The sequence below is a fragment of the Odocoileus virginianus genome, chromosome 6 (genome assembly GCF_023699985.2).
Source record: "Odocoileus virginianus isolate 20LAN1187 ecotype Illinois chromosome 6, Ovbor_1.2, whole genome shotgun sequence".
Classification (NCBI taxonomy): Eukaryota; Metazoa; Chordata; class Mammalia; order Artiodactyla; family Cervidae; genus Odocoileus; species Odocoileus virginianus.
Window position 1 is genome coordinate 32,714,217 of NC_069679.1, and position 27,487 is coordinate 32,741,703.

The 27,487-nt window shown below is 35.2% G+C and overlaps 1 protein-coding gene and 1 pseudogene across 1 annotated transcript in view; both read right to left on the reverse strand.

The window, feature by feature from the left end:
- Nucleotides 1-27,487, reverse strand: part of MAP4K5 (mitogen-activated protein kinase kinase kinase kinase 5) — a 114,784-nt gene that overhangs the window by 44,569 nt on the left and 42,728 nt on the right. Inside the window, exons 4-13 of the mRNA XM_070469107.1 lie at nucleotides 23,885-23,975; nucleotides 23,363-23,427; nucleotides 21,178-21,233; nucleotides 16,818-16,865; nucleotides 16,392-16,434; nucleotides 15,514-15,586; nucleotides 13,524-13,655; nucleotides 10,581-10,643; nucleotides 8,496-8,577; nucleotides 7,458-7,574 (exon numbers count right to left, since the gene is read on the reverse strand). Of these exons, the coding sequence (XP_070325208.1) occupies nucleotides 7,458-7,574; nucleotides 8,496-8,577; nucleotides 10,581-10,643; nucleotides 13,524-13,655; nucleotides 15,514-15,586; nucleotides 16,392-16,434; nucleotides 16,818-16,865; nucleotides 21,178-21,233; nucleotides 23,363-23,427; nucleotides 23,885-23,975 (770 nt within the window). The remainder of the gene's footprint in view (nucleotides 1-7,457; nucleotides 7,575-8,495; nucleotides 8,578-10,580; nucleotides 10,644-13,523; nucleotides 13,656-15,513; nucleotides 15,587-16,391; nucleotides 16,435-16,817; nucleotides 16,866-21,177; nucleotides 21,234-23,362; nucleotides 23,428-23,884; nucleotides 23,976-27,487) is intronic.
- Nucleotides 12,387-13,286, reverse strand: LOC110143559 (large ribosomal subunit protein eL6 pseudogene; annotated as a pseudogene).

The window sequence follows — 27,487 nt, forward strand, 5'->3', positions numbered from 1 at the left end:
AACTTCTCATCCTCTGAGCTTACTATCTCATTTCTCCAATAATTTTTAAATGTTCACACCGAATCTCAAGTCCATCAATCCATTACTTTCTCATTCTCCTTATGCATTTCTTCTATCTTCACTTTTCTTCCTATCCACTTTAGATCTGGTGGTCCATAATTTCAAGCAATCTCTTGCATATATCCTAAATTTGATTCTCACTCCCTGCCATCTTCTTCTACACTGGCATGCCAAAATGACAACCCTGCAGGAATTAAACTAACTTGTTTCTATCTGGGGTACCGATGACTGCTGGAGGAAAATTACACATTGAAAATTAATCTTTTCTAAGGCTTCAGTGTTGCCCCCAAACATTTCTCTAGTCACTTAACCCATCCATTCTCCTCAATGGGCTTCCCTGGTGGCTCAGTTGGTAAAGAATCCATCTGCAATGTGGGAGACCTGGGTTCGGTCCCGGGATGGGAAGATCCCCTGGAGAAGAGAAATTAGTATTTCTTTTCTTTTTTGTTAAGCTGAAATATTAATTAATGCACAATACTGTGTTAGCTTCTAATGTACTACAGAATTTGACATTTGTATACATTAAGAAGTAATCAGCATTAAAAAGTGTAGTAACCATCTGTTCCCAAACAAAATTAATGTTATTGACCATATTCCTTATGCTGTGTAAAATAACCCTAATATATATATTTATTATATAACTGGAGATTTGAATATCTTAATCCCCTTCACCTATTTTGTCCACACTCACAAGCTTGCCTTCTGGCAAACATCTATTTCTTCTCTGTATCTGAGTCTGTTTTCACTTTATTTTGTTTTCCTTCTTAGATTGCACATATAAGCGAGATCATGTGGTATCTGTCTTTCTCTGACTTATTCATTAGCATAATAGCTTCTAGAGCCATCCATGGTGTCAAAAATGGGAAGATTTTATTTTTAATGGGCGAGTAATGTTCCAGGGCTTCCCCGGTGGCTCAGTGGTAAAGAATCCACCTGCAAATGCAGGAGATGTGGATTTGGTCTCTGGGTTGGGACAGTCCCCTGGAGAAGCAAAGTGAAAGCTTCTGAGTGTGTCCAACTCTTCACAGATTCTATACAGTCCATGGAATTCTCCAGGCCCGAATACTTAGGTGGGCAGCCATTGCCCTCTCCAGGGGATCTTCCCAACCCAGGGATCAAACCTGGGTCCCCCACAGTGCATGTGGATTCTTTACCATCTGAGCCACCAGGGACGCCCTGGAGAAGGAAATGGCAACCCAATCGAGTGTTCTTGCCTGGGAAATTCTATGGGCAGGAGAGCCTGATGGGGGACAGTCCACCGGGCTGCACAGAGTTGGCTACAACTCAGTGACTAAACAGCAACAACAAAGTAAGATTCCACTGAATATATATATATATGTATATGTGTATGTATATGTATATGTATGTATCCTTTTTATCCATTAGTCCATCAGTGGACACTGAGGTTGCTGGCTCTTCCTCCTTCTTTCTTCTGGGGTCCCTAGAATGTGAATGTTAGTATACCTGATATTGTCTCAAAGGTCTCTTAAACCACCCTCATTAAAAAAAAAAAACTCTCTTCTCTTTTTCCTCTTCAGCTTAGGTGATTTCCACTATTCAGTCTTCTAGTTTACTGATCTGTTCCATATAACCAAATCTACTATTATTTCTTTCTAGTGTAGTTTTAATTTTAGTTATTGTATTCTTCAGCTCTATTTGGTTCCCCCTTATATTTTCTAATTCTTTGTTAACATTCTTACTATGTTCTTCCATCTCTCTCTTGTGTTCATTGAATATCTTTATGATCATTACCTAAAACTCTTTAACAGGCAGATTGTGTATCTTTTCTTTGTTTAATTCTTCTTCTGAGGTTGTCTTGTTCCTTTGTTTGGGACATAGTCCTCTGTCTCTATTTTCCTAGTTCTCTGTGTTTATTTCTAAGTATTAAGTAGATTGGCTATGTTTCTTGAATTTGGGAGGAGTGGCATTATGTAAGAGATACCTTATGGAACCCAGCAGCACATCCCTCTGGACAGCAGCACTATATACTCTAAGCATGCCCCGTATATGGCCTGTCTGGGCCCTTCTATTGTGGCAAGACTGACCACTGGGTGTGCTGGTAGGTAGGAAGGCCTGGACCCTGGCCCAGTCAGCTGCTGTGACCTTCCTGGTGCAGGGTCCCAAGGCTTGTGCTACTCTACTGAGGGCAGGGCCAGGTTCAAGGGTGGCCAGCTATGGAGCCAGGGAAGCTGGGGGTTGGCAGCAGTCTGCCAGTGGGTGGGTAAGCCTCCAGCATAGTAGAGTAGAGGGAGGACTCCGCAATGATGCCTGTTAGCATCAGAGTCCTAGTGGCAGGAAAACTCCTACATTCAGCTGTCGCCAGCATCGATATCTTCAGGGGGACTACTAGGTGTCTCCTGCCTCTCCAAGAGGTTCTCCAAGATCTGCAGGTGGTTTCCTTTCAAATTACTGACTCTGCGCATATGAGATTTCACACAGGCCCTGTAAGAGCAGACTCTGTTTCCTGTACACAAGTCCTTTGAAGGATGACCTTCAAAGCCAGAGTTTTTGGGGGGCCATCTCCCCTGTGAAGGACACCCCAGCTGGGGAGCCCAATATAGGTTTTGGATGCTTCACTCCTTGGGGAGAATTCTGTAAGTATAATTATCCTCCTGTTTGTGGGCTGCCTATCCAGGGAGGTGGGTCTTGACTATGTCTCTGCCTCTCCTACCCATCTCACTGTGGTTCGTTTTTCGTATCTTCAGTTGTAGAAAATCTTTTATGCTAGTTTTCAGGTCATCCTCATAGATACTTGCAATTTGGTGTGCCCAAGGAGGATGGGAGCTCAAGGATGGGAGGAGGGGAGCTCAACGTCTTCCTACTCTACTCTCTAGACAACACTTTCCAAGGAAGCCTTTCAAGAAGTGCTTTTTCAAGATTAAGTCCTTCTGTATAATCTAGATCTCACTTTCTCTTTCCTTTTCAGTGACTTTGCCTATTCATCTTCCTTCTCTAGATTCTTCTATCTCTAACCATGGGATCCTTTTCATAAACATCCTGTTTAAACTTTTTTTGCCCCCCACAAAAAACAATCAATCAATAGCCAAAAAACAGAGAGATAAAAGACAGGTAGGAGAAATATCAATAACCTCAGATATGCAGATGACACCACCCTTATGGCAGAAAGTAAGGAAGAACTAAAGAGACTCTTGAAAATGAAAGAGGAGAGTGAAAAAGTTGGCTTAAAGCTCAACATTCAGAAAACTAAGGTCTTGGCATCCAGTCCCATCACTTCATGGCAGATAGATGGGGAAACAGTGGAAACAGTGACAGACTTTATTTTTGGGGGCTCCAAAATCACTGCAGATGGTGACTGTAGCCATGAAATTAAAAGACGCTCACTCCTTGGAAGGAAAGTTATGACCAACCTAGACAGCATATTAAAAAGCAGAGACATTACTTGGCCAACAAAGATCCATCAAGTCAAGGCTATGGTTTTTCCAGTAGTCATGTATGGATGTGAGAGTTGGACTATAAAGAGATATGAGCACTGAAGAATTGATGCTTTTGAACTGTGGCATTGGAGAAGAATACCTGCCTCCAATACCTGGTATTGGAGAAGAGTCCCTTGGACTGCAAGGAGATCCAACCAGCCCATCCTAAAGGAAATCAGCCCTGAATATTCACTGGAAGGACTGAGGTTGAAGCTGAAACTCCAATACTTTGGCCACCTGATGCGAAGACCTGACTCATTTGAAAAGACCCTGATGCTGGGAAAGATTGAGGGCAGGAGAAGGAGACAATAGAGGATGAGATGGTTGGATGGCATCACCGATTCAATGGACATAAGTTTGAGTAAACTCTGGGAGCTGGTGATGGACAGGGAGGCCTGGCGTGCTGTAGTCCATGGGGTTGCAAAGAGTCTGACATGACTGAGCGACTGAACTGAAGTGAGAAGACAGACAAATCCACCATCAACTCATTTTCCTTCATCTGCTGCTCTACCTTACTCCCCTCTTTTACAACTAAATTTCATAAATAAATTTATCTTTCAAACCACTCCAATCTGGCTTCACCTCTAGTATTTTTAAATTATCTTTTTAAAGTAGTCAAACACACCTAAATCCAAAGGTTTCTTTAATGTAACTTCTAGGTGGTATTCTTTCTGAAACTTTCCTTCTATCTCTTAATCTTCTTTATTATTCCTTTGCCATTTCTCTTAGGATACTAGATTTTTTTAATTTAAGGGAGAAATCTCAAGAAGTTGTCTTAGGCCTTCTTCCCACTTGGAAATCTGATGCAATATAAAAATTACCATATATAAAACTGAACTCACCTTTCTTCCCAAATTTGATCTTACTCTAGTATTTCAATCTCAACAAGTGGCACTTTTATATCTATTCAGCTGTTCAAGTAAAAATCTGGGAGTAATCCTTTTATCAGGCTCCACCCTCAAGTCTACATGTGGTCACCACTCTCTCACATAATTCTTGAATTACTTCACTTTTTTCCATCCTCGCCCTACCATCCTACTATAAAACATCAGTATCTCTATCCTGGATAACTTCAAAAGTATCTTAAGAGGACGTGAGGAATGAAATCATCACTCTAAAGTCAGAGATCTTAAAAAAACACACACACACATATCTGATTATATCACTTCCTTATCCTTTAAAGGCTTCCACTGCTCTTAGATTAAAGCTCTCATTTTTTTTTACTTGAAATATCTAGTTTATAATCTCATCTCCCACCAAATTCCTTCCTTTTTTTCTGCTCTAACAGATTAACTTTTCTTTAGTTCCTAAAGCATACCATGTTCTCTTATCACTGGGCTTTCAAACATGCTATTATTCCTTCTGCTCAGAATACTTCTGACCAGTCTCTTAATTACTATCTCTGTATTTAATCCTTCAGGTTTTCAGCTTACATACTGCTTCCACAGTGAGTCCTTTCCTGTCTCAAAAATATGCCTGCATAGCACCCTGTATTTCCCATTCCATAAGAGCTATTACACTTGTAAACTGTTTGCTGGTAATTTCTAAATTTCCATGGAGACCATTCTGTAAGCTCTTTGAAGACAGGGATTATGTCAATGTCATTCACTGCTGTCTCTTCAATTGCCCAGAACAAGGTTTTGCATTTTAAGGACTAAAAAGCATGGTAATATCATTAAACAGAAATATACAATTCCAAAGTAAGAGTAGATTTAGGAAACTTGGCGAAATATTATAGGGAATGAAAGTGGAGTTTGGTTATTTTCATAACCAGTAAAACATTAATTGGGGAATCAAGTAACATGCTATATTTAAGCAAAAACAATTTTAACAATTTTGATTTTTAAGAGATTAAATTCATTAACTATTACAAGTCTGCGAATGATGGTTTAAATTTAAATATATCTTTATGACTGGGTTATGTAATATTTTCAATTAAAGTTCATTTAACATTCAATAAAATATTTACAAGGTACCTTACTACATGACAAGATTATGTTATATACTAGAAAATGACTAGTTGGCAAAGACTGTTTAATGACTATTTCTATTAAGTACATATATAAAAGTGATAGTATATATATATATTTTTTTCATATATAAAAGTGATGGTATATTAACTAAGAGTAGGTTCTAAAGTTGGTTTGCCTGAATCCAAATCCTGGTTCCACTACTTGCTAGGCATATGATCTTGGGGAAATGAAATTACTTGTATTCTTTCTTCTTTTCTTATTTGTAAAATGGGGATAGTAATAGTACCTACTGCAAAGGACTGTCCTGAGTATTAGATGAGTTAACATGGAAATTATTCAGCCTAATACTTGGTACACAAAGACTACTCAATGACTGTTAGTAGTTATCATGATACTTAATAATTTAAAACTTAAGTTCATGAAGTAGAAAATTTCCTTCAGTAAGTAACAACACAAAGTTTAGTTCTATAGTCTTACCAGAATTGAGATAGAGGTATAAAGGGAAATAAAGACATAAGAAAGAATGAAGAGACAGAAATAAAATAGAATATAAAAGGAGAAAAAGATACTGGTAAATAAATATATTTATATTATGTATAGAGAGGCATAAACCTGACAATGGGCAGGAAGTCCCTCATTCCTGATTTAGAAGTTGTGTTGTTAAATATAATATATTCAAATACTTCTACAATATTTTCATAGAAGAAAGCATAGTTATGGCTAGCTCTATATGTAATTATATAAGAAATAATAGTTTTGAATACTTATTGGAAAACATCTTCTATGGGAACTTCAGCTTAATTGAAAAAAATTATTTGTATCCTGTTAATTACGTTGCCAACAAAGGTCCATCTAGTCAAAGCTATGGTTTTTCCAGTGGTCATGTATGGATGTGACAGTTGGACTGTGAAGAAAGCTGAGCACCGAAGAATTGACGCTTTTGAACTGTGGGGTTGGAGAAGACTCTTGGGAGTCCCTTGGACTGCAAGGAGATCCAACCAGTCCATCCTAAAGGAGATCAGTCCTGGATGTTCATTGTAAGGGCTGATGTTGAAGCTGAAACTCCAGTACTTTGGTCACCTCATGCGAAGAGTTGACTCATTGGAAAAGACCCTGATGCTGGAAGGGATTGGGGGCAGGAGGAGAAGGGGACAAAAGAGGATGAGATGGCTGGATGGCATCAACGACTCGATGGACATGAGTTTGAGTAAACTCTGGGAGTTGGTGATGGGCAGGGAGGCTTGGCGTGCTGCGGTTTACGGGGCTGCAAAGAGTCGGACACGACTGAGCGACTGAACTGAACTGAACTGAACTGAATGATCTGTACTGGAGAAGGAAATGGCAACCCACTCCAGTATTCTTGCCTAAAAAATCCCATGGATAGAGAAACCTGGTGGGCTACAGTCCATGGGGTTGCAAGAGTCAGAAATGACTGAGTGACTAAACTACCACCAATCATCTGTAAACAGAGAAACTAAAAAAATGACCACATGGATTTCTAAGGAGACTCTCTGATGAAAAATAATATGGTACAAGTGTTCTGGCTAAATTTTCATTCTCTTAGTCCAAAGCAATACTCCTAAAACCTGTATTTCCATGGAAATAGATGTCCTTTTTCTTTAGAGAAGATCAAACTCTCACTACAGAAGCTGAGGTCTAAAGAGAAGAGAAAACACTCGTGCATTTCTGGGAAGAAAAAGGCACAGATCTGATTCTAATTGTGGTTACTGCTTAATAACTTTAAGCAAACTAACTAAGTAAATAAAATGATATGGTGCAAGGAAGAATCATAATCTTAGTTCCTTCCCAGAAGTAGGATTAAGAAAAGTTATCAATTGGTAATTATATGCAGGACAAGTATAGTCTTCATTGCTAATTAATCTCTGTCACTAAATCTATTTTAACTAACTTAAAAGAGTGAATTAAAAAACAAACTCTAAGGCCACATTAAACATTTATTTTCAGTTATTAGATTGCAAACATTCTTTACCTCAAAGTCATCATCGTCTCCTTCAGTGTAATGAGCATGGTTGTCTGGATTATTCACTTTGTCCAACAGTTCAACTGCCAGGGCCCTAGAGAGACCTGGCTGCCCTACAAATGTATGCTAAATAAAAACAAAACAAAACTTCATGAGTATGCATTTATATCTATGGCTTATAGAGACTGTTATTTGTTCTTTTCCATTTAGTAAGTATCAGAGATAAGCATATGGGAGCCTATCAGTGCTAATAAAGAATGTATTAATAAAAATATTAATGAGAAAATCCATAATTAAATATTATAAAGCTAAAGAACCATTGTGAGGTAAGTTTATAATATGAATAATTTCTCTATGTAAAGTTAACTAATCTATATTAGGCTGTCAAATTACAACCTTGGCTATAACAATGACATTTATTACACATGTCATTATGCACATGCAAATAAATACTGTGGTACAGTCCATATCACAGTAAGAAAAAAACATGTATATTCTGTGCTTACATATATTTAATTCAATAAAATTATGTTAGTATAGAAAGACATAATTAAATTTTATAACATTTAAACAAAGTTTTCTTAGACTGTTACAATCAACTTTTTCTAATATAAAAGTATTTTATAAACACATATACAGAAGCATTCTATAAATTTACATAAGAAACCAAAACAGAGAAAAGCAATTAATTTTAGATGAAAGCAACATTTTAAAGAGTTTTCTCCAAGGCAGGGGTGAGCAAACTACAGACCATTGGCAAAATCTGGTGCACTGCCTCCTTCTGTGAATGAAGTTTTATTGGGTATTAAAGCCACATTCTTCATGTATTGGCTATGGCTGCTTTTGTGCTACCGTGGCAAAACTGAGAAGACGCAACAGACTGTATGTCTCACAAAGCCTATAATACACACCATTTGGCTCTTACATAATATTTGCTGTAACAGATCACTAAGACTTTTATATTAAAAACCTGAATGCTGTTGTTCTAGTGATATGCCTAACTATTGCATGACTATAGAAAATACTGCTATAAATTCAATGACTTACAGTCAGAAGTCTTTCAGCGGTTGGTCTTTTTTTGGGGTTTTTGGTTAGTGCTATTTTGACAAAATTATGGAATGTTGATGACCTTCAAATAAAAACAGACATGTACAAATATATTTCATCAATATTAGTCCTTTTTTGTTACTAAATAAAATTAACTTACAAGCAGTTAGAAAGACTGAAACATATGATTTTTTTCTTAGGCTTCTTAGCTCTATGTACATAAACCAAAAAACGAAACCCGAAACAGAGTATTTCCTTGGAGAATATACCAGGTTCATCTGTTAAGTAAAATACAATTAGTGAACAAAATACTAATATATATAACCTCTAAAATGTACACTAAAAACTAGAAATGAGTAGGGGTGTCATCTATAAGGTTAATAACCTTGTGTTATAACCACTTAGGAGTCAAAATGACCTTTTCTCACTGCTTAATTTATATGATATATAAATGTTTTGCTACACCCAAATTGTTGGGTGGCGTCAAGGTAGGGTGGGTAATTAAACAGACTGTTTATATCTTTAAAAAGTCACTGAAGTTCTTAGGAACAACGGAAAAGAAGAGGGAGTGATCTTAGTAACCAAGAGTTTTCCTGCCACCTGTATTGATGAAATGGGGAAAAGAAGAAGATATATAGCAATCTGGGAATTCCCTGCCAATATACTACAATGACTAGGACTTGGCACTTTCACTGCCATGGGCCTTGGTTTGGTCTCAGGTGGGGGAACTAAGATCCTGAAAGTTGTGTGGCATGGACAAAATATGAATTAATAAAAAATTACTTAATTAAAGGAACTGCATTTTGATTATGAATTAATGACAAAGAGAGGTATTGTGCCATTGCCAAGATTCCACAGGAGGAAAGACTGGGCAAGAACCAAAAAGAAAAAGCTTAGTCATTAGCAATGACAGTAATGACAAAGCAGTTCTCTTTAGAGAAATCAAATCATTACATTACATTGATAGCTTGCAGTCCTCATATCATGGAGTGAGAGTACTTGAGACTGGCAAAGGTACTTCAATGGTAATAACTGTTCTGGAATCTCACTATGAATGTAGCTATTTTAGCTAATAGTCATTCATCCTTGAATGAATATTCAGTCATTCCTGCCATAAAGTCCTCCAATTCCAGTTGCTTAGGAACTTAGGCTTACAAGGAACAAGAGAAAAAAAAAAAAACACAGTGTCAACACAAAGGAATACAGCTAGCAGTAGGATATAAACTCCTTAACTTCTACAATGGGATTTGCTTTTCATTCCTGGTACTAGCCCCAGAATAGCCTGGCTCCTAAATAATACTATGCACAGGCAGGCCAATGAAACATTAAAAAAGTAGTTTAGAACTTGTTTTGGGGACAGGCTTTTTAGAATCTGAAATAACATATGCATTGTCTCTCCAGAAAAAAATGAATACACGTAAAGAATTCCAGGGGCTCATATATCTCCCAAGATTTCCCAAGAGATCCATGTGTAATAGATGAAGAATCACTAAATCTAAGAATTTGGAAACTTTTATTTGTACAATAAGTTTCTCTTATTAAATGTATGGGAAGACATTACCAGAAAAATAATTTTCAATTTTTATCATCTAATTGAAGACATCCTTATGGACTATAAGAATAGGCAAACTGTTTTACTTTGTATGAGAAAACATCAGGATGCAAATGAGTAATAATCGTTTGAATATAAGGGAAAATAGCTAGAGAAAAGCCAATGGTGATTGATTTCAAGTGTCACTACATCTAGGAAACTGTGTCCTATTACTTCTCATGAAAGTCAACATGTCATTAGTGGAAGTAAAGGAATACAGGCAAAATCAGTCTCTAAAATCTTAATGTATTCATTTTAAATCATCTCCTCACTACATCTCCTATTCAAGCTGCCAAAGCAGTACATTATAATAAAATACTGACCAGGAAATAAACTTAGATCCTTGCCATAGCTCTGCAAGTAAATTAGATGTGTACCTTTAGGGAAACAGTTTAATGCTCTGAGCTTCAGCTTTACCAACTTTAAAATAAGGGAATTAAACCTCTGTCTCTTTCAGCCATAAACTTCTATAAATCTATATAACTATAACTCACCATTTTGTTTTGTCCTTTAGTTTTGGAGGCTGAAAATTACTTTTTGACATTAAGAAGAGGGCCCTGGAATAAAAATTTCAGTTAAAGAGCAATAAAAAACACTTTTATTATTACATACAATAATCAGAATCAAGTCTGCAATCAATTTACTCAAGATTATTACATATGTAGGTACTCAAGATAACTGATATAGAATATGGAAATTAATGTTTTATATTTTGGATACCTTATGGAAAATTTCTCCTGGCTCTAGAGAATATATTTAAATTTCCAACAAGCTCTTATTTACAAGGCAAAGCAACTAAACATTTGAGAAGGTTTTTACTACCATACTCTTACATATATAACTAGTATTATATCTTAAGCATAAATCTATATAATTGTGTATCATTGTGTTAACACACAGAGATGATATACTACTCTAACATTAGGTTGTATGTTCAGCCTCTACAATTATTTTGGGTGAATAGGCAAATTACATCCACTTCTTTGTCTGTTTCCCCTTTTGAATGAAACAGAAATCAACCTGCAAGAGGACTTTCCTTCTCCACAAATTAATCTTTGACCAATCTTTTTAATGGACTATGGGGGTAGAAGAATGAAGGATTTTAAAAGGAAGTTTTATTTCAATATTTCCTACAAAACTCCAATGTTTTCTAGCAAACTCCTTAGTCTTTTTTATTAAATACCAAAGATCTTTTCTTTCTAAAAATTAAATGATTCATATATAAAAGAAAATTGAAAAGAAAAAAGTCTATATTCCTCTCACCCTAAGACATTATTTAAAATTTTCTGCTCTTCTTTTCAGTCTTTATCTTAATAGTAACCAATTACTAAATTATTATAATAGGTAACACTATGTTCTGCTTTTTTCCCTGATAATCAATTTCCCATGCTGCTTTGGTTTACATATATGGTATTAGCTGCCCTTATGACTGCACATTTAGATATTCCCCCTGCAAGCCTGAAGCAGATTCTTAGACTTTCCCTGAATTATTTCCCAAGTATAATTTTCACAAGTGTAGAATCAATGCAACATTTGTACTGTTCATAACAAATAACATCCAAATTATTTTCCTAAAGGTCTATACTTGTCAGCATTCCAGCTAAAAGCAGGTATCTTTTAACTTATATATCTTTTTTTTGGTGTTGTTATTATTATAATTTTTTTAATTGGAGGCTAATTACTTTACAATATTGTGGTGGTTTTTGCCATACATTCACATGAATCAGCCATGGGTGTACATGTGTTCCCATCCTGAACTAACATATTTCTTAGGTACTTGTGAGGTTAGTTTTCCATGTTTCTTTAGTATCTGATACTTGCTCATAAACAATTTATCTTTTGCTCTTAGAGTCTTTGAATGAGTTATCTATGTAATAAATATCAATAATTAATATTATATGTTGGGAGAATACTTTCCCCTATTCTGCTAATTTTTCTTTTTAACTTTATACTATTTACATTAAAAATTTAGATTTTGGCCCAATTTATCTTTTCCTTCAAAATATTAAAAACCCCTTCACAGTCTCTCAAATATTTTTTCTAAGATAATATACTCTAAAATATAAATGATTATAGTAAGCATCTACCTCTTCATCATTCCTAGAGAAAGTAAAAAGAAACAAAATCAAATGAGAACAGAAATAAAAAACTCATCTGCATTCTATCATTTGTTTATAGTTCTACTTAGGACAAAAAAAAGAAATGTTTTTAATCAATGGAAGAATAAAAAAGACTTAAAACTTTTAAAATGATAACTGCTATATCTGAGTATGTTTATTTATTTTTTTTAAATGGACAAGTTATTTAATTAGGTTCTTTGCAAGAAGTTCAGAATACTACTTTGTGAGGGTAAATTCCATTTGTGAGAGCAAACACAGAGCGGAGGTAGCCCTGGAGCTGAGGGACAGCTTTGATTCTTCGCAGAATTTGTGAGTCCACAGCTTTCTGATCAACCTTGCGCTGTTCTGTGATTTCCTATTTCTCTCTCTCTGTGTTGAAGATCTCACCCTCCTGTTGTCTCGGCTTACACAGCTTCTTCTTCCTGAAGTAAGTGTCAGTGAGATGTTCCGGGATTTTCACACCACTGATATTGATTTTGGCGGAGGTGGCAATGACAAATTTCTGGTGTGTTCTACGCAGAGGACTCGGGATAGAGGCCCAGTCACAAGTAGCAAGCCACTGCCCAGCTGCTTCAGGAAAACAACCCTCTTGCCTCTGTGGCACCCCGTGAGGATGATCAAAATGGTCCCAGGAGTGATGCTGGTGCGAAGCTTCCTCACGTGCTTACTGAACAGTTTCTTGCCGTGACTCAACAGTTTCCGAGGCACATCTTCAGTAGGGTAATACCTAGGCATTTGGCGAAGTTTGACCACTCGGGTACCACCACTCTTGTCACCACCAACTGGTTTAGTGACAGTAGGAAGAACCAGAACCTTCTTTTTCTTTTCGACCTTGAATTTAGCTGCTGAATACTTTCTCTTGTACAAGGCCTTTCTGGAGTATATGGCTGATCGGGAATATCTGCCAATTCCTCTGACCAGGACAGGGTTTCGGCTGCAGTGGGGCTTCTCCTTCTTAACTTTCTTCACCATTTTCACCTTTTTAGCCTTGTTGCCAGTATCAGCCTTCTTGGCTTCAGGTTTTTTCTCCTTAGTATCTGGCTTCTCAGCCTTTTCACCCGCCATCTTGCAAGATGGGAAAGAGCCCTAGTATGTTTATTAAAGGAAATTTGTTTTAAGGAAAAGTTTCAGACAGATTCTATGTTGTGTTAGAAAGAGCAACAGACCAGGTTTTAGACAAGATTATTCCTAAGTCTCTCAGAATACTTTAATTATTTCAATATACTTTAAAATGAGCTTGGAATAGCCAAGTTGTCAGTACTTCACTCTCCCTGAAGACCTTACTACTAACTGAGTAATTGTAAATACTGAGAACACCTCATGGGATGAAGATCAAACATGGGTGGTTGAAGTTCTCCAAGTTCAATTGCTGTTATTCCTACTGCCCAGATATCACAGAGTTGGTTGTAGCCACCATTCTTTTCTACTGCTGCAACTTCCGGGGCCATCCTAGAAGGAATCAATGAATATAACATTTTTGTTTTTAAAAAATTATATGAAATTTGTTCTTTTGTTATATTCACTAGACTTCTTGGAGGGAAAGAGGCTGAGAGGCATTTACTAGAAAAGAAGAAACTTTATTATTAACAGAAAAAACTTAATAAAGACCACATATACACACACACACACGCTTCTAAAACTTTGGTTCTCAAAATCTTGTGAATCCTGTTTTATAACATGGGAAAACAAAAAGACCACCTAAATCTCTGTGAAGGTCAGAGAAAAGTTCCTCAAAGGAGGTGAGACTCACAGAATAAATTAGCAGGGAGTTGAGGGGGCTTGAGGAACCTGGACTATTTTAGTCAGAGGAAACAAGTGCGAATGCAGGGAAACAGGACAACATGGAACACAGAGGTGACAGGACAGTGCTGCTCAATGTATGATCTATGGTAGACACAGGGTCATAGGCAGTTTGCTATCAGTCTCTGGCAAGTACAGAAACTGAAAGTAAGTATTCTTATCCAGATAAATGGTCATTTTTTTTAGCAATTTATTTTAAATTTATTTGGTAAAAGAGTCTGTGGTAGACAAAATATGAAAAAAAAAAGAAGTCATTCATCACAGTTTGAGAGGGTCTAGAAAGTATTTGGAAAATAAACCTCAAAGAGACAGGCTAGAAAATGAATGGTCTACTGATTATACGAGAAAGATTAGACTTTAATGTGAAAATGGAAAATGTAATTATGATATAAAACTCATGGCAACATGAAGGATGGTGTGAGAGGAGGTGAAACCAGAATCAGGCAGATGAATTAGGAGACTATCTGAAAAATACGAGGGGGAAAAAAAGGACTTTTCAAAGGCAGTGGCAGGGAGGATAGAATCAAGGGGCTGGCTGAAGAGACTGAGAATAAAATATCTGTGGATACTGAAGTAGTGCTATTACTAAACAACTGTTGAAAATACACTGGACTGAGGGTCATCTGAGTAGCTGAGCTGGAGTTATCTGTTTGGGAGTTGCTGTGTATACTTAATCACTGTGTGTACAACTCTTTGTGACCTCATGGACAGTAGCACTCCGGGCTCCTCCGTCCACGGGGTTTCTCCAGGCAAGAATACTGGAGTGGGTTGCCATGACCACCTCCAGGGGATCTTCACAACCCAAGGACTGAACCCAGTCTCCTGCATTGCAGGCAGATTCTTTACCATCTGAGCCACCACTCAGTGGTATATGAAAATGGCATCTAAAGTTATAAAGCATAGATGATATTACTTAGGATTTTTGAGTGTTTATTATTTTTAAATTAATTTATATTTATACTGAATATTCACAAGGTAGAAGTCACTTTTTATGTGCACTTAGGTTACAGAAACTTTATATGACACAGTGTCTCTCAACTTAAGTGTGTTTAAGGATATAATGAAAGCAGTGTTTTAGAAGATTATTTTGTCTGTAATTGGTAGGATGTAGTAGAAGCAGGAGGGCTGGTAAAAACTAAGGATAGGATGCATGAATTTTAATGACAAGCAAATGAAATCCTAGATTAAAACAGATGCAATATCAAAAGAAAAGGTAATAAAATGACACGAGATTATAACACAATTTTCTTTTGAAAATTTCACTCCTATGAGACCTCCCAACACAGTATCCCAGGGACAGGAGGAATTACTGGCACTTTAACACAGGAAAAGCTGGACAAGGAAAATGAGTATCAAAGTTCTGTAACCCATCAGATCTATGATAGTGTCAAGGAACCTGAATGTCTCCAGGCTTCAGTCAAGTACAAACTGTATTACTAAGCATCAATGTTGTTCACTAATCTTAAAGAGATGAAAAGGACAAAATTCAATCATAATAATATCTTACCAATAAGGGGTGCCAATAAAAGATTTTCTCTTTGCAATAGTAGCTGTTATTTTTGCAGCTACACCAAAGTCAGCTGATGGGGTAAAAACAGAACAGAAAATTTTAGTTTTCAATAAAACCACCACCATTTCTAAATTTCATCCTCAGAGACATCATTATTAATAATTCAGATAGCAATACTTAGAGAAATGTATATAAATTGAATATAAATATAAATTGAATACCTAAACCCTTCCTATTTAGTTCAAAACATAATCATTATAAGAAAATAACTTACTGGCACTTTATTAAGAACAAAGTTATTAAAAAACTTTTCATTACAAGTAACTTAAATTGGGAAAAAACCATCCACCTGGATTCCTTTTACTCTAACACAACTAGGTTAGTATTGCAGTGCTATTTTTAAAAGTCCCTTTATCTGTAGATAAACTTCTTTTATTGTTGTTAAATATGGTTGTAAAAAACTAAAGACTCATATAGTTTATTTTTGTCATTTAACACATTAGGCAATTTAACTCTTTTTTTTTAACTATTAATTTTAATGACTGAATAATGTTTCATAAGCTGATTTATCACAGCTGAACAGTTTTTCTACTGCTAGACCTATGTTTCCATTTGTTCCTATTATAAGTAGTTATGATTAAAACTTTAGCAAATACCGATTTTTTATCTTTAGGATTAATTTCCTTAAACTGAATCTCAGGATTAGTAAAATTACTGGGTTAAAAGTTGAACATTAAAAAAATAAATAAATAAAGGTGAACATTATTGTGGCTCTTAATACATATGAATATTAAATTTATACAATGTTAATTCTCATTTAAATTTTTATTAAAATTTTTCTGGAAAATAATTTTTAGAAATTTGAAATAACATACCTAATTTTACATCACCATGATCCGTCAATAAAATATTTGCACCCTAAAGCAAAAATATAAATGCTATTAAATTAGTATCATAAAATTCCTTTCAATAAAATTATCAATTTAAAAGTTATTATTATTTTCTATTGAAGTAGTTGATTTACAATGTTGTACCAATCTCTGCCATACAGCAAAGTGACTGAATAATACACATACAGACATTTTAAAGGAATATTCTTTTCCATTATGGTTTATCAAGAATTCACTGTACTGTATGGACCTATTGTTTATCCACTGTATATATAAGAGTTTATACCTGCTAATCCCAAACTTCCAGTACTTCCTCCCCCCATCCACCTTTCCCTTGAAAACCACAAATCTGTTCCCTGTGCCTGTGAGTCTTAAACATATTGAGTTTAAATTAAGTTTAAATAGACTTACTTTGATATCTCTATGCATTTTGCCTTTAGTATGCAAATAGGCAAGACCCTGAAGTTTAAAAAAAAAAAAGTACATATTAGCAAAACTGCAAACTTCACACCTAAATTTCTACTTAAATTCTTACTGAAAAAGAAAAACCAGAATGTTCTTTTTTTGAGGGGAAAAATCTAGATGTGCTTCTTTTTACTAATCAATGTTTACTAAATTTAAAGATTTTTGAATTCATTTTCTGACAAAAACAAGAAATACTTTACTGTAACATCATCACCACAGTCAAGGTAATGAACATATTCATCACTCCCAAAGTTCCTCCCATATATAAACACTGATATACTTTGTCGCTATAGATAATTTTAAAATTTTCTAGAGTTTTATGTAAATGCAATCATACAGAATATTCTTTTATCTTCTTTAATTCACAATATTAATTTGACATTCCTTGTTAGTGTGTTATCAATATTTCATTTTTTTACTACTGAGCATTCCATCATACAGTCATTACAGAATTTATTTATTCACCTGTTGATAGATATTTGGGTTGTGAGTTGTTTCCAGCTTTTGCTTATTATATAGAAACCCACTCTAAAGATTTATGTCAAGTATTTGTATGATTTTTCCCTCTTGGGTAAATAACTTAGATATGACTGGGTCATATGGTGGTACAAGTTTAAATTTCTAGGCAACTGCCAAATGGTTTTCCAAAGCAGCTGCACAATTTTGCATTGAAACTAGCAGTGTATGAGAGTTCTAATTAACTCACATACTCAGCAACTTTATGAGGGTCAGTTCTTTTAATTTTAGCCATTCTAACTGGTATATAGTGGTATCTCACTGTGGTTTTAATTCACATTTTTCTAATAACTAATGATATCAAGTATATTTTTCATATCCTTATTTGCCATCTATACAGCTTTTGGTGAAACATCTGTTCAAATCTTTTGTCCATTTGTTTAATTGGTGCTTTTCCTATTATTGATTTAGTTTTGAGAGTTCTTTATATACTCTTGAGACAAGCCCTGTATCAGATTTATACTTTGCAAATACCTTTTTCAGGCCTGTAGTTTGTCTTTTTATTCTCTTAATAGTATGTCTTGAAAAGCAGAAGTTTTAAATTTTAACCAAGTCAAATTTGTCAAATTTTTCTTTTACGGACCATGTTTTTCATGTCTGAAAAGGCTTTTATTAACTCAAGATCGCAAAATTTTCTTCTATGTTTTCTTCTATAAGTTCTAGTTTGAGACCTAAGTGATTAGTGTTAATTTTTACATATGTCACAAAATGTGGTTCAAAGTTCATGTGTTTGACTTGGGTTCAATTCCTGGATTGGGAAGATCCCCTGGAAGAGGAGGGCATGGCAACCCACTTCAGTATTCTTGCCTGCAGAATCCCCATGGACAGAAGAGCCTGGTAGGCTACAGTCTGTAGGGTCACAAAGAGTCAGACATGACTGAGCAACTAAGCACAGTTCAATTATTTCATAACCATTTAGTGAAAAACCTATCCCTTCTCTTCTGAATTCTCTTCATCTTTGTCGGAGAAGGCAATGGCAATCCACTCCAGTACTCCTGCCTGGAAAATCCCATGGCTGGAAGTACCTGGTGGGCTGCAGTCCGTGGGGTCGCGAAGAGTCGGACACAACTGAGCGACTTCACTTTCACTTTCCTACATTGGGAGAAGGAAATGGCAACCCACTCCAGTGTTCTTGCCTGGAGAATCCAGGGACGGGGGAGCCTGGTGGGCTGCCGTCTGTGGGATCACACAGAGTCGGACATGGCTGAATTGACTTAGCAGCAGCAGCAGCTTCACGTTTGTCAAAAATCAGTAGCCATATATGTGTGGAATTATTTCTAGTCTTTCTAGATTTCTATAATCTTTTGGCATCATCTACTCTTATGCCAGTGCTTACTACTGTGTTTCACTTAGTATAGTTTTATAGGTCTTGAAATTGCTACTGTTGGTCCTCAAATTTTTCTGTTCTTTTTCACAGTTGTTTCGACTATTCCAGGTCCTTTGTGTTTCTGTAGAAATTTTAGAATCAGCTCATCAATTTCTAGAGGGGAAAAAAAAACCTTTGCTTTTGATTGCAATTGCATTGAATCCATAGTCAGTTTGGGAAGAAATGGTATCTTAATTGCACAGAAATGTTCTGACACATGAATACAAGAATACTACAAAAGGCAAAGTTCTCAGTTTACGGAGGTCTTCTTTAACTTCTCTAAGTCATTTTATAGTTTTTAGTATACAGGTGTTTATGCCTCTCTGTTACATATATCCCAACGAATATCATATTTTAGTTATTATAAATTGTAATGTTGCTAGTCTATGGAAATCCAACTGATTCTGTATATTGATCTTGAGTCCTACAATCTCCCTAATCACACTCATTAGTTCTACTAGCTACTTTGTAGACTCTATTCCATTTTTTCCAAAGATGTAGTTATGCAGTCTATAAATAGAGACAGCTTGAATTCTTACTTTCTAGTCCAGGTGCCTTTTATTTCACTGCTTTTGCTTTTTGTCCTGGCCAAACATCTAGAAACTGTTAAAAAGAAGTAGTGAGAGCAGACATCTTTACCTTGTTTGACTGACCTTGGTGGGAAAAGCATCTAGTCTTTACCATTAAGTATGATTTAGTTGTAGGTTTTTCACAGATGCTCTTTATCAGGCTGAGTTAGTTTCTTTCTATTTGAAGTATGCTAAGAATTTTTATCAGAAATGAGCACTGGATTTAGCTAATGCCTTTTCTGTGTCTACTTAGATGATCCCATGGTTTCGCTTTTCTTTTTGTTTGCTAATGCAATCATTTACTTGAAATGATTTTGAATGTTAAATCAACACTGCCTTCTATGATAAAACCCCACTTGTCTATGATGTATTATCTTTTTATATATTGTTGAATTACCTAAATCATGCCTCTTTACCCAGTCACCTGTCAACAGACACTAGATGAGGAATTTTGTCAGCATAACACAATTAAAATTCAAACTAGTATCTTGGAGGTCATCTCTTCCACAGCCTCATTTTATACTTGGGGAACTAAAACCACAGACGAGATAATGGTCATATACCAGGGCCAGAATGCAAATGCAAATTTTTGTTTCGCTTTCTACTTTCATTTAGTACTCTGTCCGTTACTTAAAGAAGCAAGGAACTTTGGAAATTAAAATATTAACAACACTAATCTGTCAACAATTCTCTGCTATGAGTGCATGATTAGTGTTTTATGTGAATACAAAAAAGCAGATTTTTAATGTGACTGTTATAGAAATATATGTAAATTATGTATATATATAAATTTACTTTCATATATCGAACAATAAAATTTTAAAGCATGTGGAAACCAACTCTTTCAGAAATGACTAGAGCTTTCCTTTAATTTAGGTTAAATTCCCAAATTCTAAAATATGGAAGAGTAACATATAGAATTATCAATTTCTCTTCTAAACAAACTACACAATCTAGGAAATGTAGAGACAGAAGCATCAATTAATAAGTATCAGTTGTGAACTGAAAAAATAAATAACACAACCACTACTTCTTCATCCTGCTTCCTAAATTAGATGCCTTAAAGCATGTGAACAAAATTAGCTGCTAATTTTTTCAATGAGTAATCTTTCAAGGAACTAAAAAAATAAACTGGAAGAAAAATTGTATACACTGTATACCTACTGAAGACTCATAACCTATTTTAACATACTAAAAGCTCTCACAGGGTCTGAAATAAAGAAGGAAAGAAATCTCTACTTAATGCAATGTTTACTGAGCTTATAAAAAGGGATTCTGATATTAATAGTATCTATTAATAGTATAATTAATAGTATCTATATTAATACCTATATTAGTATATAGTATCTATATTAATAGTACCTACTAATAGTATAATTAATAGTATGTATTAATATAACATAGATCAAAGGTTTCCAGATAACATTCTGGGTTATTGCTATGAAACTTCATTCTCATTTTGGGAGAAACAGTAAAAGACCTCATGTATTATGCAAAAAGATTCCTTTTGCGGCCATAAAACTTGAAGGAAAACTTGGACTGGTTATAATTGAGAGGTCTGATGATTCATTCATGAAAACCAATTCATACCTATGACTTTCCTCAGCTTTGCAGCAACTGAGGGACAAGCACTACAACGCAGAACACCAAACAACACCCCGGTGTGCACTACTATTAGCTTAAATAAATTTCTGGGACTCATTTGCAAAAGAAATAACTAGGCTTACAGAATTACAGTATGAGAAGTTAACAGAAAAATTTGGTTTACTCTTTCTCTTTTGGGCAGGTCACCATTTTACTGTTTTCAACTGTGAAACTAGAACTGCATTTCTATCTACATAAGCAAATATAGTACCTGTAAAGTTTCTCTGCATACATAGGCTATTTGCAGTTCTGATAATGGTCCAGTAACTAGAAATAAAAAAAGAGATCACATCATTATACACTTGAACACAACAGACTAAAAACACTTCAACAATGACAAGCAATTATAAAACTTCTCTCTCTCTCTCTCTCTCTCTCTCTGGGTGATTTATCATGAGCATATATTATTCTTAGAATCAGGAAACAAAAAAACAGTAAAGTAGAAAATTTTTCAATGCAATTTAAAAATGGAAGGTTTGCTTCATAACGACTTTGGTCAGTGAAACTATTAAGCCCCCATTATGAGCAAAGCACAGTACCAGATATCACAAGATGTTCTATGCAAAGCAATGGACATGATCTCAATTCTGAACAACTAAAGATAAATAAATAAATAAAGCCCCCAAATGAGAAAAACATATATAATTACAGTTATATACACATGTCAAGGGCTTCCCTGGTGGCTCAGGCAGTAAAGAATGTACCTGCCATGCAGGAGACCTGGGTTCAGTCCCTGGGGTGGGAAGATCCCCTGGAGAAGGGAATGGCAACCCACTCTAGTATTCCTGCCTAGAGAGTTCCATGGATACAGGAGCCTGGCAGGTTACAGTTCATGGGGTTGCAAAGAGTCGGACACGGCTGAACAACTAACACTTTCACACTTTCATACATGTTAAAGGACCATAAAGAGAAATTGATTGTTGAAAAGGCATCATATACTTTTTTTTTAAAAAAAGTCACAATGTTATTCCCTTAGCATTATTCTTTACTATATCCATCAAAACAAGGACCTTGATCTAATACCTTACCTAAGAATCCAAAAAGTAATCAGGTCACTTGTGACAACCAGATCTTTCCCTATGAAATATAAAATCCTTCTGCAAGTACCTAACTAGGTGCTTTGGAAATAAGGCTTTCCAATACCATGAGAAAATATTTGAAGTCGGGGGTGGCATTTGCTGACAGTGAGGTCAAAATCAGATACTTTCATGCAATCTTTACTTAAAATATTTTACAATATATTTTAATCACTGGTTCTCTATACCTACTTTAAGGAACATAAAATTTTTATTCTTAGTAACTTGATGAAATAGTAGTAAAAGAAGGGAAACAATTTCATTAAAAGTTATTATAGGTATAGGTGTTCTTGATTACTATGCTATCTAATATATTATTTACAGGGATGAATACTTTTTAGATTCAATTTAATTCAATAAATAGCAGGTTTAATAATGGAAAGCAGAAACTTCACAAAGAAATAAAGTAAATGTCTCAAAACCATTATTTCAGCTTAAAAGGAGAAGTAGTAATAAAAATGTCTGCTGCATAGTTTTATTAATCCATAATCCTGAGTTCTCATTCTGTGAAAATGTGGATAAAAATTATAACTATTAGATAAAAAGTCTTCATATAAAAGATCATAATTCTTCATAAAATCACAGAAAAGAATTTTAAACTGAGTGACACAGAGCCATTTCCTACCAATAATTTTTTTAAAAATCAACAACAGTAGTAAAATAAAAGAGAACAGTCATTATAGTATAATAATGTAAAGGAAAATTCAATTCAATTCAGAAAGTTGACTAAATTAACATAATGAAATGGCAACCCACTCCAGTATTCTTGTCTGGGAAATCCCAATGATAGAAGAGACTGGAGGGCTATAGTCTACAGGGTCACAAAAGAGTCAGACACGACTTACAACTAAACAACAAATAAAATATTCCAAATTCTTAAAATTACATATTTTAATACAAAATATTACAGCAATAATTAAATTGTTTTCCCAGTTAGCACATTATCATTAAGACATAGACAGATAATTTGCTTTATGTGAGAGTCACCTTTTGCATTTCAATTCTAATTTACAAGGAAGTTTAGGCAGTTTTGTTTTGTAGATAAAATACTTCCCTATATACTACTTAAGATTTCCTAGAGACTACATTTGAAAAGTAAAACCTAGATTCTTCAAGTACTCTTGGATTTCTTCATCAGGCTCCAGCAATTTAACTGAATACCAACAAAATATAAAATTTAGATTTCTTTTATGCAATATTCCAGAGCACGACAGAATGTAAAACAGTAAATCTATGTGTTAGCATCCGTTGTTAACTAGAAACATAAAATAACAATCATTAAAGTACAAGTTTTAAAACACAGAGAGAAATTAACAGTACCATGGTAAATATCTTGAAGTGATCCGCCACCACAGTATTCCATACAAATCCACAGTTTTTCCCGACTAATATGAAAGAGAAAGAAAATTATATTAGCTAGTAATTCTCAACCATTGACATACTTTGAAGATTGCCACTCTTCAGCATAGGAAAGGTTTAGGACAGATTACAACAGGAGATTGTCCTGACAGTTTTTCTTCTGGATACAGAAAAGCATATTAATTTTAGCTCTGTTCCCACCTTAAATAGTTTAGAATGTGATTGCTATTACAAGCTAAAACACTTACTTGTAATCATTCATAGTATTTCATTAAGGTTGCCAGATAAGGCAAAAATGCATAAATGAAGCTGTCATTATTAATATAACAGAGGAGCCAATAAGAAGATCTGAGAAATTTTAGAACTTTAGCCAAGTAATTTTTAAAATTTAAATATAAAAAAGCATTTACATGAAAGGGAGGGGATGTGGGACAAAGAAGTATGAAGTACAAAGAGAGAGATTAGATGCTTTGTGTTTTTCACCTGAGATAGCTCCCAAAGTAGGCAACAATGTTGCAGTGTTTACATTCTTTAACCATAAATATCTCTTGCTGAATCAAAGAAAAATCATCTCCTGAAAAACAAAATGATGATAACTTGGTCAACATGTTACATTTGGTGTCTCTATGTATAGGAAGAAGGAAGGAAACCTTCACAAGTATCAAAGATGAGGAATTAGACATTCTTAATACTTTAAAGAGAATGTACACTTGCAGTTTCTTTCTACAAAGTCAGAAGCCATAAAAATGCATGAAATCCTGAAACTCATAATTTCACTTCAATATTTACTTTCTTGAGATGTGCACAGACAATATTCTCTACAGTACTATTTATTGATGAAAGAATGGTCAACAACTTATGGTACAGTCAATTACAACACAGTTATAACATGTTTTGCTATGAAAACATGCTCATGACACATTAAGTGAAAAAGGGATATTATGTAAGTACATAAGCAGAAAAAAAGTCTCAAGAAATATACATAATGTTTAAGTCTGGGTAGTAAAAATTTTAAGTAATTTGGTTCTCTTCTTTTTTTTATTTATATTTTCCAATTTATCTACCAAAAATCTATTTGGGTTAACTAGAAAAGACTATATTAAAATAAAATATTTATTATATATGGGAATTTTATGGTCATTATGGGCTACTTAGAATGACACTGTCACTATCAAACTTCATTTTGCATAGAAACAGTGTTTTATTTCAGTAAAAGGAGTTTAGGAGTTGATAAATGAGTGCATTTGTATTATGTAAATGCAATATAATGTACAAGATCTCGAGGTCTGGATTAACACACCTGGATTTAAGTCTGGACTCAGCCATTCACTGGCAATGTAACCCTGGCAATCTAACTCTTTTGAATTACATCTGAATCCATTACATACTATCTAAATTCATTCCTTATCTACTACTTCCCTGAACATTCCCTACATTTTAGTAATACCAGTTGCTGGCCATTTTTCTAACAGATTCTTATGCCCTCAAGTTTCTGTTACTGCAAGTCTCTCAGGTAGGAAAGTTGTGAGGAAGAGGATGGAGTGCATTTAGTACAACATCTGACACTGAATAAATGCAATAGCAGTATTATATGTTGGAGGCAAGAAAGATACAAATGTGTTCTTCATTAGGATATCACCATATTTTTATCTGATAGTGTTTTGCAATGTTCTTTTGCAAAACAACATCAGGTTTAAAACCTGAGCCTTCTGTATTGTAGGTGTATTCTTCTACCACTGTGCCACCACGAAAGGCCTAGCTCTAACTTAGTCATCTTAGAATAACACACAAGGACCAAGAAGGAAAAACTTAGAAATTAGGTCTTAGATAGATAAATAAAATTCTCACACAAATCAGAGGTATTTTCCCCTTTATACAGCAACTTTCAATTGAAAGCCAAAACAAAATAATATTTTTATCATGTCATAAAATACTTAAAAAAAAAATCAAACATTACTGATGTGGTTTATACACACATTTAAGTATGACACACCAAATTTATTCATAATCATAAAAGCACTCTTTTCAACAGTCCCTTCATGTAAACATTAATTGATATTTCAGTTAACTAATTTAATGTTAACAATTTTAAAAAACTAGATAAATCAAATAAGGACACAGTCTTGAAACAATCAAAATCTGAGTAAAAATCTTTACAGAAAATTTAGCTTTTACTTGTAAAAGTGAGAAAACATGTACGACATGAATGGTTACATATACCCTAAATATAACAGTCTGCAAACAGAAGGGGATCAGTGAAGATAATCCAAAATAGACAATAATCTCACGTTCCCCATTATCAATAGAGGCAGCAACAGGGAGCAATTCTTGAAGATTATAGTAAAAACCTGCCCACCCAGATGTGGAGGCTTTGCTTGCCCACTTATGGATACAAAGAACTGTCTCTCCTTCTTCCTCCCTCTGAGCTCTCTGATTAGAGTAGTTCTCACCCCTCTGCCTGAAACTTTTCCATTATGTACTAAATTTTATTATTTATACAGGCTAATTTCAACAAGCAGGCTAGATTCCAGGTCATCCTTCATTTTATCAAGAAGCCCTGAATTACAAGGAAAAGAAAGTAAAGAATCACCTTTGTTACTATATGCTTTGGCTATCTAGTTATTCACTTCTATGTGTTTATTTTAAAATTATTTATTTTGAATTGGAGGATAATTGCTTTACAATCTTGTTTTGGTTTCTACCATACATCAACATAAATCAGCCACAGGTATATGTATGTCCCCTTCCTATTTAACCTCCTACCCACCTCCCTCCCCATCCCACCTCTCTGTGTTTCTGATTGTTTTTGGCGGTGAAATCTGGCTTCTGGGATCTTAGTTCCCTGACCAGGTATAGAATCAGTGCGATGTGCAATGAAGGCACAGAGTTCTAATCACTGGACCACCAGGGAATTCCCTATCCACTAACTTTTCCTTTTTTTTAATTGGAGTATAGTTGACACCTACCCACTTTTAAGTGATCACCAAAGTCTCATCCGTTGGGTCATCAAAAAAGCAAGAGAATTCCAGAAAACCATCTACTTCTGCTTTATTGACTATGCCAAAGCCTTTGACTGTGTGGATCACCACAAACTGCGGAAAAATCTTAAAGAGATGGGAATACCAGACCACCTGACCTGTCTCTTGAGAAATTTGTATGCAGGTCAGGAAGCAACAGTTAGAACCTGACAGGGAACAACACAGACTGACTGGTTCCAAATAGGGAAAGGAGTACGTCAAGGCTGTATATTGTCACCTTGATTGTTTAACTTCTATGCAGAGTACATCATGAGAAATGCTGGGCTGGATGAAGCACAAGCTAGAATCAAGATTGCTGGGAGAAATATCAATAATCTCAGATATGCAGATGACACCACCCTTATGCCTGAAAGTGAAGAAGAACTAAAGAGCCTCTTGATGAAAGTGAAAGAAGAGAGTTGAAAAAGTTGACTTAAAACTCAACATTCAGAAAACCAAGATCATGGCATCTGGTCCCATCACTTCATGGCAAGTAGACGGGGAAACAACGGAAACAGTGAGAGACTTTATTATCGTGGGCTCCAAAATAACTGCAGATGGTGATTGCAGCAATGAAATTAAAAGACGTTTACTCCTTGGAAGAAAAGCTATGATCAACCTAGACAGCATACTAAAAAGCAAAGACAATGTTTTGGAACAAAGGTCCGTCTAGTCAAAGCTATGGTTTTTCCAGTAGTCATGCATGGATGTGAAAGTTGGACTATAAATAAAGCTGAGCACCAAAGAATTGATGCTTTCAAACTGTGGTGTTGGAGAAGACTCTTGGGAGTCCCGTGGACTGCAAAGAGATCCAACCAGTCCATCCTAAAGGAAATTAGTCTTGAATATTTATTGGAAGGACTGACGTTGAAGCTGAAACTCCAATACTTTGGCCACCTGATGCAAAGAACTGACTCACTGGAAAAGACCCTGATGCTGGGAAAGATTGAAGGCAGGAAGAGAAGGGGACGACAGAGGATGAGATGGTTGGATGGCATCAATGACACAACCGACATGAATTTGCGTAGGCTCCAAGAGTTGGTGATGGACAGGGAATCCTGGCGTGCTG